General features: G+C 36.1%; 1 protein-coding gene across 1 annotated transcript in view; it reads left to right on the plus strand.

Annotated features, from left to right (window-relative positions):
* GDI2 (GDP dissociation inhibitor 2) overlaps nt 1-14,096 on the plus strand; it is a 46,819-nt gene that overhangs the window by 19,641 nt on the left and 13,082 nt on the right. Inside the window, exons 5-6 of the mRNA XM_001374477.5 lie at nt 6,522-6,720; nt 7,476-7,607. Coding sequence (XP_001374514.1) covers nt 6,522-6,720; nt 7,476-7,607 — 331 coding nt within the window. The remainder of the gene's footprint in view (nt 1-6,521; nt 6,721-7,475; nt 7,608-14,096) is intronic.

Here is a 14,096-nt window from a genome sequence, read left to right on the forward strand (position 1 = left end):
CTTTTGTTCTGCAGCTTCTTGCTATTTTTTGAGATTGTGCCTCTCATTAATCTTAACCCCATTTTCCCATCAGATTTTACAAATGAATTTACTTTTAAAAATATATTTATAATGAGTTATTTTATATTATCAAAATTTTCCTTTCACCTTCTCAGAGAACCATTCCATATAACAAAATTTTTTTAAAGACAGAAAAAGAAGAGGAAAAAAACTTTAAGTACATTGGCAAAGTTTGTATGTGCCAAGTGCAACACTAATGAACCTTCCATCTCTGGAAAGGTATTCAGATTGTCTTTTTGTATCCCTTCTTTGAAGCATATTCTTATAAAAGGAGCTATATTGTAAAACTCTTGCCTCACATGTCTTGTTTTCTGACTAAAACCGTTTTTAGATTTATGTGGATTGAATTTATTTAGGAAATGGCAATAATACAAATTATTACCACGGCAATAATGGAAATATTACCATTAATATTCACATAATTTTTTTAGCTTATTATGGTAATAGTTTGTATTATTACCATTTTCTAAGTTTAATCCATATAAACCTAGCTGCTTGGAGGAGCTAGGTGTCACAATGGATAGAGTGCTGGGCCTAGAGTCAGGAAGACTCGTCTCTGTGAGTTCAAATCCAGCCTTAGACACTTATTAGCTCTGTGACTGGGCAAGCTCCTTAAACTCACTTGCCTCAGTTTTCTCATCAGTAATCTGGAGAATGAAATGGCAAGTCATTCTAGTATCTTTATTAAGAAAACCCCAAATGGGGTCATGAAGAATCAGACATAACTGAAACAATAGTGTTAATGTTTATTCTTTTGCCCATTTTCCATTTGTTATGGTCAGCAGTGTTAATTGGTCAGGGTGACTTAATTACCAGCCAGTCTTCTAGTTTGGCAATGGCATTGATCATTTATTTAATAAACAAAATAAGTAAAAACATGAATATAGTGCTTTAGTTTTTGCAAAGCACTTTACATGTATTATGTTGTTTGGTCCTCACAAAAACCCTTTGAGGGAAGAATAATTATTTTGATTTTATAGGTGAGGAAATTATGTCCTTGCCTTGGCTGCAGAGCTGGTAAGTGGCTGAATCAGGATTTGAGTTCTGATCATTCTATCTTCAAGACCAGCACTTGAGAAGCTATAGCTAGCTATGCCATGAACCTGCCTTAGGTATAGACATCTGATTTGGAAATTATTCCTACTTCAGTAATCACTTTTTCCCTATTAAATATTTTTTGTGGTGGTATTTGGTGCTTGTTGTGTCCAATGTTTTCTGAATATTTTGAAGAAAGTATTAATAAGATTTTTGCATGAGGCATTTGTATAGTTTATAAACCTTTGACTTCTTTCAAGTTTCTCTTCCCCATCATCTTCTGCAATAATTATTAGTATATAAGCTGCAATTATTTTCATAGTCATCTTTTTGCAAATATCATGGTCAGATATCACATTTTCCCCCTTAATGTATGATAAAATCAACACTGCTTATTCCTTTAATTACTTCTTCAAGGAGAATGCATCAATACTCTTTCCATTTAGCTATGGCTTCCTTTCTGTTTTATGATTTTATTTACAAAGAATGTAAATTTTGTTCAGTTCTCCACTAGTACATCCACTGGATAAGAATTTCTTACTTTTTAGCTTTATTAACCTTTATTGTGAAAAAAAGAAAATCAGAATTTCCTGGGTATCACTATTTATGGCTATGTAACTTCTGTCTAATAACCAGTTTCTAACAATCTGACTTTTTGTCACCTTAGTCCTCTTTTTAAAATTATCCTTTGCTGTAGATTACATATAATATTTCATATGAAAATTCAGTCTCATTTTCTTCTTTCAGTTAGATTATTAATTTATTTCAGTCAGATCAGACTAATAGCTCATTTTGAGAATCTTCTAATTTTCTTTTTGAGATGCTTTTGGACTGTTTTAAAAAAATTTTAACAAAGAAATTTTAATGAAAAAAAGTTAATGTCAATCCCCCCTTTTCTGGAGTGTCTTCCCTCTTATTTTTCCTGCATTCTTATACTGCCCAGTTGGAATCCAACATCCATGGGATTTGTGCATCTCTAAATCAATAAACATTATGCATCTATTGTTACAGATTAGTGAGGTAACTATAATATTGAGATATATGCAAAGTTCAGATAAATTATGGTTTATCATTGAGCCTACAGCCCATTAGGGGAATGTGTTAATACTTCATTATCTATACTACTACATAAAAGCCCATGAACTAGAGAGGCATGGAAAAAAAAAAAGTATTAGTAAGTTCTAAAGTGGTTAGGGCTCAGTAGAGCTCTAGTCTAGTATCACCAGTTGCCTTGTAGACATTTCAAACTAAAAGTTCTACATAGGGATAAGAAAAGGAACTTGACATAAAATTTTATTGCTATAGGGAATTCCCAAATGAGGAAATTACATTAAGAAGGGGATAACAGGTTTCCCAGGGAAGTTCAGTATCCTCTCTGAAACTTTTAGCCCTAGAGAGTTGTCATGAGTTAAAATTTTTAGGACCAATCACAGCTTTTGTCACTGGTTAGATTTTAATCCAGGTCTTGTTGCTTCCTTGCCCAGCTTTCTATCCATACTAAATTCAACATGTCCAAAACAGAACTTATCATCATTTCCCCCAAACCTACCCTTCTTTCAGAGTTCTTTATTTTTGTTAAGGGCACCACCATTTTTTCAGACTCCTGGGTTGTAACATTGGCATTGTCCTTGAACAAACTTTATTCTGCCTATCTTATTATTTCTACTTCTATTTATCCCACATATAGGTCCTTCTCTACTTTGAAGCCACTACCTTAGTCTCTTACTGCCTCTTGCCAAAATTATTGCAAAATTAGCCCTCCAGACAGTTGCCAAAATGATTCTCCTTAAGAACAGATCTATCTGAATAGTCTTTTATTCAGTCAACTTGAGTGGGTCCCTGTTGCCTCTAGGTTAAAATACAGACTTATTTTTTTAGCATTTGAAACCCTTTATAGCCTGACCCTGACTGTCTTTCCTCATACTTCCTACACTTTACAATCTAGCCAAATTGGCCTTTTCCTCATGTTTTAGGATAGTTCATTTCCAGTTTCTGAGCCTTCAAAGTGTCAGTTCCCCTCCACATGGAATGTACTCCCTCCTCTCTGCCTCACAAATCTCTTTTTTTATATGAAGATACACCTTCTAGATGAAGCCTTTAGAAAGAGTAGTAGATTGGGAGTCAGAATCTCAGTTCAGGTTTTGGTACTGCCTTTATTATTTGGGGAACCTTGGGCAACTTACTCAAAGTCTCTTGGCCCTAGTTTTTCAGTCACAAAATGAAAGTTTGTTATATTGCCTCTAAGATCTCTTTCATCTCTATATTTTTGATCTGTGATCCTTGCTACTATAAGTTCCTTTCTCCCTAACTGCCATTTATTTATTCTTTTTATCTTTATGCTCTGTATGTATCTGTGTTGGTAGGTATCCCCATGTGTACATATACAGAAATGTTCTTTACTCGTTAGAATATAAGCTCCTTGAGGGTAGGGATTGTTTGTATTTATTTGCTGAGTGCTTCGCATGTAGGCAGTGGTACTTAATAAATGGTTATTGATTGAGGGCATCAGTGAGGCCTGAATGGAAAAGGAAGTATTTGGTTTGACCTTTAGCAATGGGAAGGTAAGTCTAGAAAATAAAACACCTCTTGAAATATAGCTGTTATGTTAAAATTATTATTTCCAGGTGTTTATTTTCCATAAAGATTATTAATCAGTTGAAATAAAAAAAGCAGACAGGTAGAGATTTAAGCCTAATCTAACCTAACTCTGACCACGTGGTCCTCTACATGGCTGGCTGACTCGGCCATGGTGCTCCACTGCTGCCTCCAAGGGAATAGAGCCTGCTAGGGTCAAACTCACACCTTTTTATTTATGTTCATGGATGCAGCACTGGCATGCAAATTTTGATGAACCGAGTCGACAGTCCAGGGAGGGGGAGGGGATGAAACTGTTTCTACACCCAGCACAACTCTACCACACATGGAAGCAAATATACAAGACAAATCCAAGTTAATTTTTCAGGGAAGGCACTAGCAACTAAGGGGATTGGAAAATGATTGTTAGGAGGGAATATTTGGTCTGAACTTAAGGAAATGAGAGATTCCATGAGATAAAGTCACAGAAAGACTGCATTCTAAGCACAGGAGGACAGCTTGTGCAAAGACCGGAAAAGAGATGAATTGTTAATATAGAAAAAGAGCAAGAGCTAAGTTTGGCTGGAAGTATATGAAAGGTGATAAGCCCTGAAAGGTGGGTTGAACCCTCATTGCAAAAGGCTTTAAATGCCAAATAGAGGAGAGTTTGTTTTTTGATGATAATAGAAAAGCATTTGAGCAAAGAACACTTTTAGACCTATTATGAGGTATTGAACAAGGGTGGTAGCCATTTGAGGTGAAGGGAAGGGGACAGATGTGAAAGAACTTAGAGAGGTAGAATTGAAAAGACAGCAACTGATGAAATATCAGGGAGAAGGGAGCATGAAGCTTCAGGGATGGCTCCTAGGTTTTGAACCATGGTAGTTTGAAGGGTAGTGTTGCTTTCAGTAGAAATACACAGAAGTTAGGAAGAGAGTGTCAATATGGAGGGAAAAAGAGGGAACTATTTTAGATATGAGTTTGAAATGATGCTTTAGTACATCCTTTCAGAATGCCCACTAGGCAGTTAGTGAAGCAGTGTTTAGATCTTGGAGAGAATCACTGAATCTGTGAGAGTAGTTGTGATCCAGGGTGTAGAGAATAGAAATGAGGGCTCTGGAACAAGGGTTGGTTAGGGGACAATATGATAAAGACCTAAGAAAGAAGGCTGAGAAAAATTGGCTGGCTACATCAGAGAACTGAGAATAATGTTGTGGAAACTCAAGAGGAGAGAGTATATATATATATATAGTCATCAGTGTCAAATGTTGCATATAGGTTGAGGAGAATAAGGATTAAGGAAAGGCCATTGGATTTGTCAATTAAGACAGTACTGGTAATTGGAAAGACCATTTTCATTTGAGTGATAAAGTCAGAAGCCAGATTGCATTATGAATGCACATGTAGTACCTAAAACGAGTCTCCCTTTGTTGTAGTAGATAACTCGGCATATAAAATTAACTATTTTGGAAATTATAAAGAAGGAATCATGTTTAATAAGCTTGCCTGAAACTTTATAATTAGGGATTTTTCATAATTTCCACAGAAAGTATTACTCTTGCTAAAAATCATGTTATTGCAATAATTGTATTTGTGCTTTTTACACAGAAGACTTTATCTGTTAACACTCCAATGCAGTTAATGCAGTTTGATTTGTCTTGTTATTTTTCATATATACCCTGAACTTGCCACCTCTAATGGATTGCAAACTACTTGAGCATTGTCTTAATCATTTTTGTATTACTCTCAGGCACCTATAGCACAGTGCTGTCATGATAGGTATTTAGAAATATTTAACTTGAATTCTGCCACAACTTTGTTTCATCTTCTCCAGTTAGTTCTATATAGGCTAGTTAAAAAGAGCAATTAGTAAATCACAGCTTCCCTACTATGTTATAAAATACAATCTGTATTTTGCTAAATATTTTAGCGCAAGTCAAGTGATAAATGTAGTTCAACTAATTATTTTTTTAAAGCTTTAATAGTTTAAAATGACTTAGTAGATAAGAGTATTTGTATAGACAAATTAGAAATTTGTCCAGATGGCACTACCTGAGTTAATACACTAGTTAGTTACCAGCAGTCATTTTGGCCAATGGGAAGGTCTGAAAGTGTTTAAAGTAGATAGTGATAGTTGATGTGTCCTACTTTTTTACTTTTGATATCTTCACCTGAATGAATTTGAACTAAAACTAAAGTGTGTTTCAAAGGTTTAGCCTAAAAAATATGCAGATAAGCTTTTTTCACTTTACAGTTGGTTTTAAGTAAATGTCTCCTAGCACCTAAGCTGTTCCTAGATAGGCTTTGGTGAGGAAGACCTTTTGGGTGGCAGGGTAACCTTAAGCTTCTTTTCTATTAATACTCAAAAGCTTATGTGATAAGTGAAAGGGAAAAATATCCCATAATTTCTGAATATTGACCCATATTTGTGTTCTGACCTTAATCAAGTGGTTAAACTGCCCAGTCTTCATTGCTAAAGGAGTAATGGCAACAGAAGGATACCTTGGAGTATTTTTTCAAGGTGCTTGTTACCCTTTTCCTTGACAGTAATAGTTAAAGATGTATACTTCATACTTTACTAATAGTGATTAAAGTTAACAAAGCTTTTATAATTATATTTTAGTTGAAAATTTATAACTATGCTCTAGTTGTACCACTTAAGTTTTGGGATGGTTTATGAAATTTGGAATGTATCACTACTCTTTCCAATATTTCCATATTATATCTTGAACATTATATTTGACTCCTTATTCTCAATTATTGACTTGGTTCTTAAATTTTCCTCTGGAATACCTTATTGCTCAATTCTTGTTTTGTGTGTTTTTTTTTCCTTCATGTTTGTATATATTCAGGCCTGATGGGGCTGTTTGAGAAACGTCGGTTCAGGAAATTCTTAGTATATGTTGCCAACTTTGATGAAAAAGACTCCAGAACTTTTGAGGGTATTGATCCTAGGAAGACTACAATGCGAGATGTGTACAAGAAGTTTGATTTGGGCCAAGATGTCATAGATTTCACTGGTCATGCCCTTGCCCTTTACAGAACTGATGAGTGAGTGTGTTTAGTGGTCTTAATTTTGAAAAATCTCAAGATTTTCCTTAGAGGTCCCTTAACTATAAAATTCTTAGAGCTTAGCTGGTTCAAGAAAACTTTCCATAACATTTGAGATGAAATTGTAGAAATCTATACATTGAAAACTAGCCTTTTCTCTTCAAAGAAGACAAACATGAAGAGTTTTGTGTAGGGAATATCTTGTAGTTTCTTTTTATTTACTCCCTAACTTTTAATTTGTGAGGCAGCATGTTGTCATGAGAGAGTTAGAAAAGACCTGGATCTTCATCTCATCCCTTAATACATATTGGCTGTGTGACCCCGTGTAAACCCTTGTCCCAGGCAACTCTCTTAATGTTTGAATTGATAGTCTACATCATTGAAGGGAATTTCCTTATCAGGGGTTCTTATACCATTAAAGTCATAGATTTGTCTCTTTTTTCCTCATAATGTTTGAACTCCTAGACCAGATTTTTAGTATAATTTAAGTATAATTACATATTACCCTTGAATTTTTCATTTTATGTTTCATACTATTGTTTAAAGACAGACTTTCTTTTTTGGAGTTTTCTCCAAGTGCATTTCTTAGTAATGTCTATTCTCTGATGAAGGCATTTCAGTGAGGCAAATGCATTGTTATACTCTGAAAGTTAAGTCAGACACTTAGGCATAGTTCAATTGAGTAATGAGATTAGTGTTGGAAACAAATAGCTGTGAGGAAAACCTTTTATTAATTGCCATTACATTTTTTCCAGCTATTTAGATCAACCATGTTATGAAACCATCAACAGGATTAAACTTTATAGTGACTCTTTGGCAAGATATGGCAAGAGCCCATATCTTTATCCACTCTATGGCCTTGGAGAGCTGCCTCAAGGATTTGCAAGGTAAGTGTTCCTATCTTTGCTACTGAGGGAGTATGACTATGGTCTTCTACTTAAGCTGAATGAACTGATATTAATATGCAGCATTGGGTTGTCACATCAAAATGGTCATCTCAAGAGAAGGTATATGCCTATCTGATGCCACTTAGCAGTAGAAAATTCACTCTTTAAGAGTGAATTTGGGGGACAGCTGGGGGGCTCAGTGGCTTGAGAACCAGGCCAAGAGATGGGAGGTCCTGGGTTCAAATCTTATCTTAGACACTTCCTAGCTGTGTGACTCTGGGCAAGTCTCTGAACCCCCATTTCCTAGCTCTTACTGCTCTTCTGCCTTAGAACCAATACAGAGTATTGATTTTAAGATGGAAGATAAAGGTTAAAAAAAAAAAGAATGAATTTGATCTTTGGAAAAGATAAAACTGAGTAATTGAGAGGCAAGTTAATGTTAATAAGTCAGTGTTAATAAGATGAGTAATAGTATTGTGGTTCAGAAAGTATGACTGAGACACAAAGTCAAATTTTCTTGCCAGGTATTAATTTAATACTATTTTTTTTTTTTTTTTTTTATTAAATATTATTTTATTTGGTCGTTTTCATACATTATTCACTGGAAACAAAGATCGTTTTCTTTTCCTCCCCTCCCCCCCCCCCCCCCCCCCCCCCCGCCTTTCCCTCTCCCATATCCGACGCATGATTCCACTGGTTATCACATGTGTTCTTGGCTCGAACCCATTTCCCTGTTGTTGGAGTTTGCATTATAGTGTTCATTTAGAGTCTCTCCTCAGTCTTATCTCCTCCAACCCTGTGGTCAAGCAGTTGCTTTTCAGCGGTGTTTTAACTCCCACAGTTTATCCTCTGCTTGTGGGTAGTATTTTTTTTTTAGATCCCTGCAGATTGTTCAGGGAAATTGCATTGATACTTATGGAGAAGTCCATCACCTTCGATTGTACCACAATGTATCAGTCTCTGTGTATAATGTTTTCCTGGTTCTGCTCCTTTCGCTCTGCATCACTTCCTGGAGGTTGTTCCAGTTCACATGGAATTCCTCCACTTTATTATTCCTTTTAGCACAATAGTATTCCATCACCAACATATACCACAATTTGTTCAGCCATTCCCCAATTGAAGGGCATCCCCTCATTTTCCAATTTTTGGCCACCACAAAGAGCGCAGCTATGAATATTTTTGTACAAGTCTTTTTGTCCATTATCTCTTTGGGGTACAAGCCCAGCAGTGCTATGGCTGGATCAAAGGGCAGACAGTCTTTTATCGCCCTTTGGGCATAGTTCCAAATTGCCCTCCAGAATGGTTGGATCAATTCACAACTCCACCAGCAATGAATTAATGTCCCCACTTTGCCACATCCCCTCCAGCATTCATTACTTTGCATAGCTGTCATGTTAGCCAATCTGCTAGGTGTGAGATGATACCTCAGAGTTGTTTTGATTTGCATCTCTCTGATTATAAGAGATGTAGAGCACTTTTTCATGTGCTTATTAATAGTTTTGATTTCTTTGGCTGAGAATTGCCTGTTCATGTCCCTTGCCCATTTGTCAATTGGAGAATGGCTTGATTTTTTGTACAATTGATTTAGTTCTTTATAAATTTTAGTAATTAAACCCTTGTCAGAGGTTTTTATGAAGATTGTTTCCCAATTTGTTGCTACCCTTCTGATTTTGGTTACATTGGTTTTGTTTGTACAAAAACTTTTTAATTTGATGTAATCCAGATTATTTATTTTGCATTTTGTAATTCTTTCTAATTCTTGCTTGGTTTTGAAGTATTTCCCTTCCCAAAGGTCTGACATGTATACTATTCTGTGTTCGCCTAATTTTCTTATAGTTTCCTTCTTTATGTTCAAGTCATTCATCCATTTTGAATTTATCTTGGTGTAGGGTGTGAGGTGTTGATCTAAGCCTAATCTTTCCCACACTGTCCTCCAATTTTCCCAACAGTTTTTATGAAATAGTGGATTTTTGTCCCAAAAGCTGGGATCTTTGGGTTTGTCATATACTGTCTTGCTGAGGTTGCTTGCCCCCAGTCTATTCCACTGATCCTCCTTTCTGTCTCTTAGCCAGTACCAAATTGTTTTGATGACCGCTGCTTTATAATATAGTCTGAGATCTGGGACTGCAAGACCCCCTTCCTTTGTATTTTTTTTCATTAATTCCCTGGGTATCCTTGATCTTTTGTTCTTCCAAATGAACTTTGTTATGTTTTTTTCTAAATCAGTAAAAAAAATTTTTGGGAGTTCCATGGGTATGGCACTAAATAGATAGATGAGTTTGGGTAGGATGGTCATTTTTATTATATTGGCTCGTCCTACCCATGAGCAGTTAATGTTCTTCCAATTGTTCAAGTCTAGTTTTAGTTGTGTGGAAAGTGTTTTGTAGTTGTGTTCATATAGATCCTGTGTTTGTCTCGGGAGATAGATTCCTAAGTATTTTATTTTGTCTTGGGTAATTTTGAATGGGATTTCTCTTTCTAGTTCTTGCTGCTGAGCTGTGTTGGAATTATATAGAAATGCTGATGACTTATGTGGGTTTATTTTGTATCCTGCAACTTTGCTAAAGTTGTTGATTATTTCAATTAGCTTTTTGGTTGAATCTCTAGGATTCTTTAAGTAGACCATCATGTCATCTGCAAAGAGTGATAATTTGGTCTCCTCCTTGCCTATTTTGATGCCTTCAATTTCTTTTTCTTCTCTAATTGCTACTGCTAGTGTTTCTAATACAATGTCAAATAATAGAGGTGATAATGGGCATCCTTGTTTCACTCCTGATCTTAATGGGAATGGATTAAGTTTATCCCCATTGCAGATGATATTAGCTGATGGTTTTAGATATATACTGTTTATTATTTTTAGGAATGACCCTTCTATTCCTATGCTTTCTAGTGTTTTTAGTAGGAATGGGTGTTGTATTTTATCAAAGGCTTTTTCTGCATCTATTGAGATAATCATGTGATTCTTGTTGGTTTGCTTGTTGATGTGGTCAATTATGTGGATAGTTTTCCTAATGTTGAACCAGCCCTGCATCCCTGGTATGAATCCTACTTGATCATGGTGGATGACCCTTCTAATCACTTGCTGGAGTCTTTTTGCTAGTATCCTATTTAAGATTTTTGCATCTATATTCATTAGGGAGATTGGCCTATAGTTTTCTTTCTCTGTTTTTGGCCTGCCTGGCTTTGGAATTAGTACCATGCTTGTGTCATAAAAGGAGTTTGGTAGAACTCCCTCTTTGCTTATTATGTCGAATAGTTTGTATAATATTGGGGTTAACTGTTCTCTGAATGTTTGATAGAATTCACTGGTGAATCCATCAGGCCCTGGGGATTTTTTCTTAGGCAGTTCTTTGATGGCTTGATGGATTTCAATTTCTGATATGGGATTATTTAAGAAAACTATTTCTTCTTCTGTTAGTCTAGGCAATTTATATTTTTGTAAATATTCATCCATATCACCTAGATTGGTAAATTTATTGCCATATAGTTGGGCAAAGTAGTTTTTAATGATTGCCTTAATTTCCTCTTCATTTGAGGTGAGATCCCCCTTTTCATCCTTGATGCTATTAATTTGCCTTTCTTCTTTCCTTTTTTTAATTAAATTAACCAGTACTTTGTCTATTTTGTCTGTTTTTTCAAAGTACCAGCTTCTAGTCTTGTTTATTAGCTCAATAGTTCTGTCACTTTCTATTTTATTAATTTCTCCCTTAATTTTTAGGATCTCTAGTATGGTTTTCTTCTGGGGGTTTTTAATTTGTTCATTCTCAAGTTTTTTGATTTGCATTTCCAATTCCTTGGTCTCTGTCCTCCCTAATTTGTTAATATATGCACTCAGGGATATGAATTTTCCTCTAAGTACTGCCTTGGCTGCATCCCATAAGGTTTGAAAGGATGTTTCGCCGTTGTCATTTTCTTCAACGAAATTGTTAATTGTTTCTATGATTTCTTCTCTAACTATCCGATTTTGGAGTATCATGTTATTTAATTTCCAATTAATTTTTGATTTGGGTCTCCATGTACCCTTGCCGATCAATATTTTAATTGCCTTGTGATCTGAAAAGGCTGCAGTTAATATTTCTGCTTTTCTGCATTTAAGTGCCATGTTTCCATGACCTAGTGTATGATCTATTTTTGTGAATGTGCCATGTGGTGCTGAAAAGAAGGTGTATTCTTTTTTGTCCCTATTTATTTTTCTCCATATGTCTATTAATTCTAATTTTTCTAAGATTTCATTCACCTCTTTTACCTCTTTCTTATTTATTTTTTGATTTGATTTATCTAAATTTGATAGTGGTTGGTTCAAGTCTCCCACTAATATGGTTTTACTGTCTATTTCCTCCTTCAATTCTCCTAGTTTCTCTATTAAAAATTTGGATGCTATACCATTTGGTGCATACATGTTGATTAGTGATATTTCCTCATTGTCTATACTTCCTTTTAGCAGAATATATTTACCTTCCCTGTCCCTTTTGATCAGGTCTATTTGTACTTTGGCTTTGTCAGATATCATGATTGCAACTCCTGCCTTCTTTCTATCGGTTGAGGCCCAAAAGGTCTTACTCCAACCTTTAATTCTAACCTTGTGAGTGTCAACCCGTCTCATATGTGTTTCTTGAAGACAACATATGGTAGGGTTTTGTGTTCTAATCCAATCTGCTATTTGTCTGCGTTTTATGGGTGAGTTCATCCCATTCACGTTCAAAGTTATGATTGTTATTTGTGGATTCGCTGGCATTTTGATGTCTTCCCCTAGTTCTGACCTTTCTTCTTTAGCTTTCTCCTTTTGAACCAGTGATTTACTTTAGGTCAGTCCCCCTAGTCCCCTCCCTTGAGATGCTTCCCTTTCTAGCCCCTCCCTTTTTATGCTCCCTTCCCCTCCCCCCTCTCCTTCCCTCCCTTTTTGTACTCCCTCCCCCCTCCCCCTCCTTAATTTTCCTTTCTTTCTTGCCCTAATGGATAAGATAGAATTCAGGATCCCACTGGATCTAGATGTTCTTCCCTCTCAGATTTGATTTCACTGAGAGTAAGGTTTAAGTACTTCCACTTCACGCTCTCTTCCTCTCCTTCTCATATGAGAGTTCTTCCCCTCCCCTTCCCATGTGTATCTTTATATGGGAAAGTTTATTCTATTGATTCCCCCCCTATTTCTTGAAGTTAATCTTAGTATTATCACGGTTCCCCCCTCCCTTTTCCTTTTTTTGCCCCAACTTTCCCCAAATCTTCTTGATTCCCCAATCTTTCCCTATGCATGTTTCTTCTAACTACTCTTATGATGATACAATTTATGAGAGTTACACAAAACATTTTCCCCACATATTAATATATATAATTAGATGTAAATGTAGTCCTTATAGAAGAGAGTTTGACTTAAAGAGAAAGATAAGATTTATCTCCTTTTCCCTTTCTTTCATATTTACCTTTTCATGTTTCTCTTGCTTTCTGTGCTTGGATATCGAACTTTCCACAGAGCTCTGGTCTTTTCTTAGCAAATGCTTGGAAATCTTCTATTTTGTTGAATGCCCATACTTTCCCCTGGAAGTATATAGTCAGTTTTGCTGGGTAGTTGATTCTTGGTTGGAGACCCAGCTCTCTTGCCTTTCTAAATATCGTGTTCCATGCTTTGCGGTCTCTTAGTGTGTTAGCCGCTAAGTCATGTGTGATCCTTATGGGAGCCCCCTTATATCTGAAGCTCTTCTTCTTGGCTTCTTGTAGGATTTTCTCCTTTACTTGGAAGCTCTTGAATTTGGCAATTACATTCCTAGGCGTTGTCTTTTGGGGATTTAGTATAGAAGGTGTTCTATGAATCCTTTCTATTTCTATTTTGCCCCCTTGCTCCAGAACGTGGGGGCAATTTTCTTTTATAATCTCCTCTAGAATAAAATCCAATTTGTTGTTTACCTCTGGTTTTTCTGGGAGACCGATGATACGGAGATTTTCTCGTCTTCCTCTGTTCTCCAGGTCCGTGACCTTCTCAGTGAGATATTTTCTGTTTTCTTCCAATTCATTAATTATTTGGGTTTGCTTTATTGATTCTTGCTGTTTTATCATCTCACTTTCTTCGAGGTCCTTAATTCTGGTCATTAGGGACTGGATTTGCTTTTCAGCCTTGTCTGCCCTTGTATTGGATGCTTCGAGTTCTTTTTCCAATTGAGCAGTCTTATCTGTCAGACAGCTGATCTCTTTCTCCCATTTTTCTTTCCAGAAGGTTTCCATCTTTTGGATAAGTTCCAGTTTGAGATCTTCCAGAGCTTGTTGATAGTTTCCATTTTGGGAGGCGTGTTCTGAATTTTTTTGGATTTCCTCCTCATTCTCTTTTCCTTGGGTACTTCCCCCATAAAAGTTTTCAATAGTCACTTTTTTCCCTTTCTTCCTGGAGGCTTGATTTTGGGCCATGTGAGCCATCCCTTTGGTGGTTTTATTTCCCTTTCCTTTTTGGTCTGGGGTCTGGGTTATAAGAGCGGTTTTTCTGTGAATTTAGGTTGCTCCAGA

The sequence above is a fragment of the Monodelphis domestica genome, chromosome 5 (genome assembly GCF_027887165.1).
Source record: "Monodelphis domestica isolate mMonDom1 chromosome 5, mMonDom1.pri, whole genome shotgun sequence".
NCBI classification, from domain to species: Eukaryota; Metazoa; Chordata; class Mammalia; order Didelphimorphia; family Didelphidae; genus Monodelphis; species Monodelphis domestica.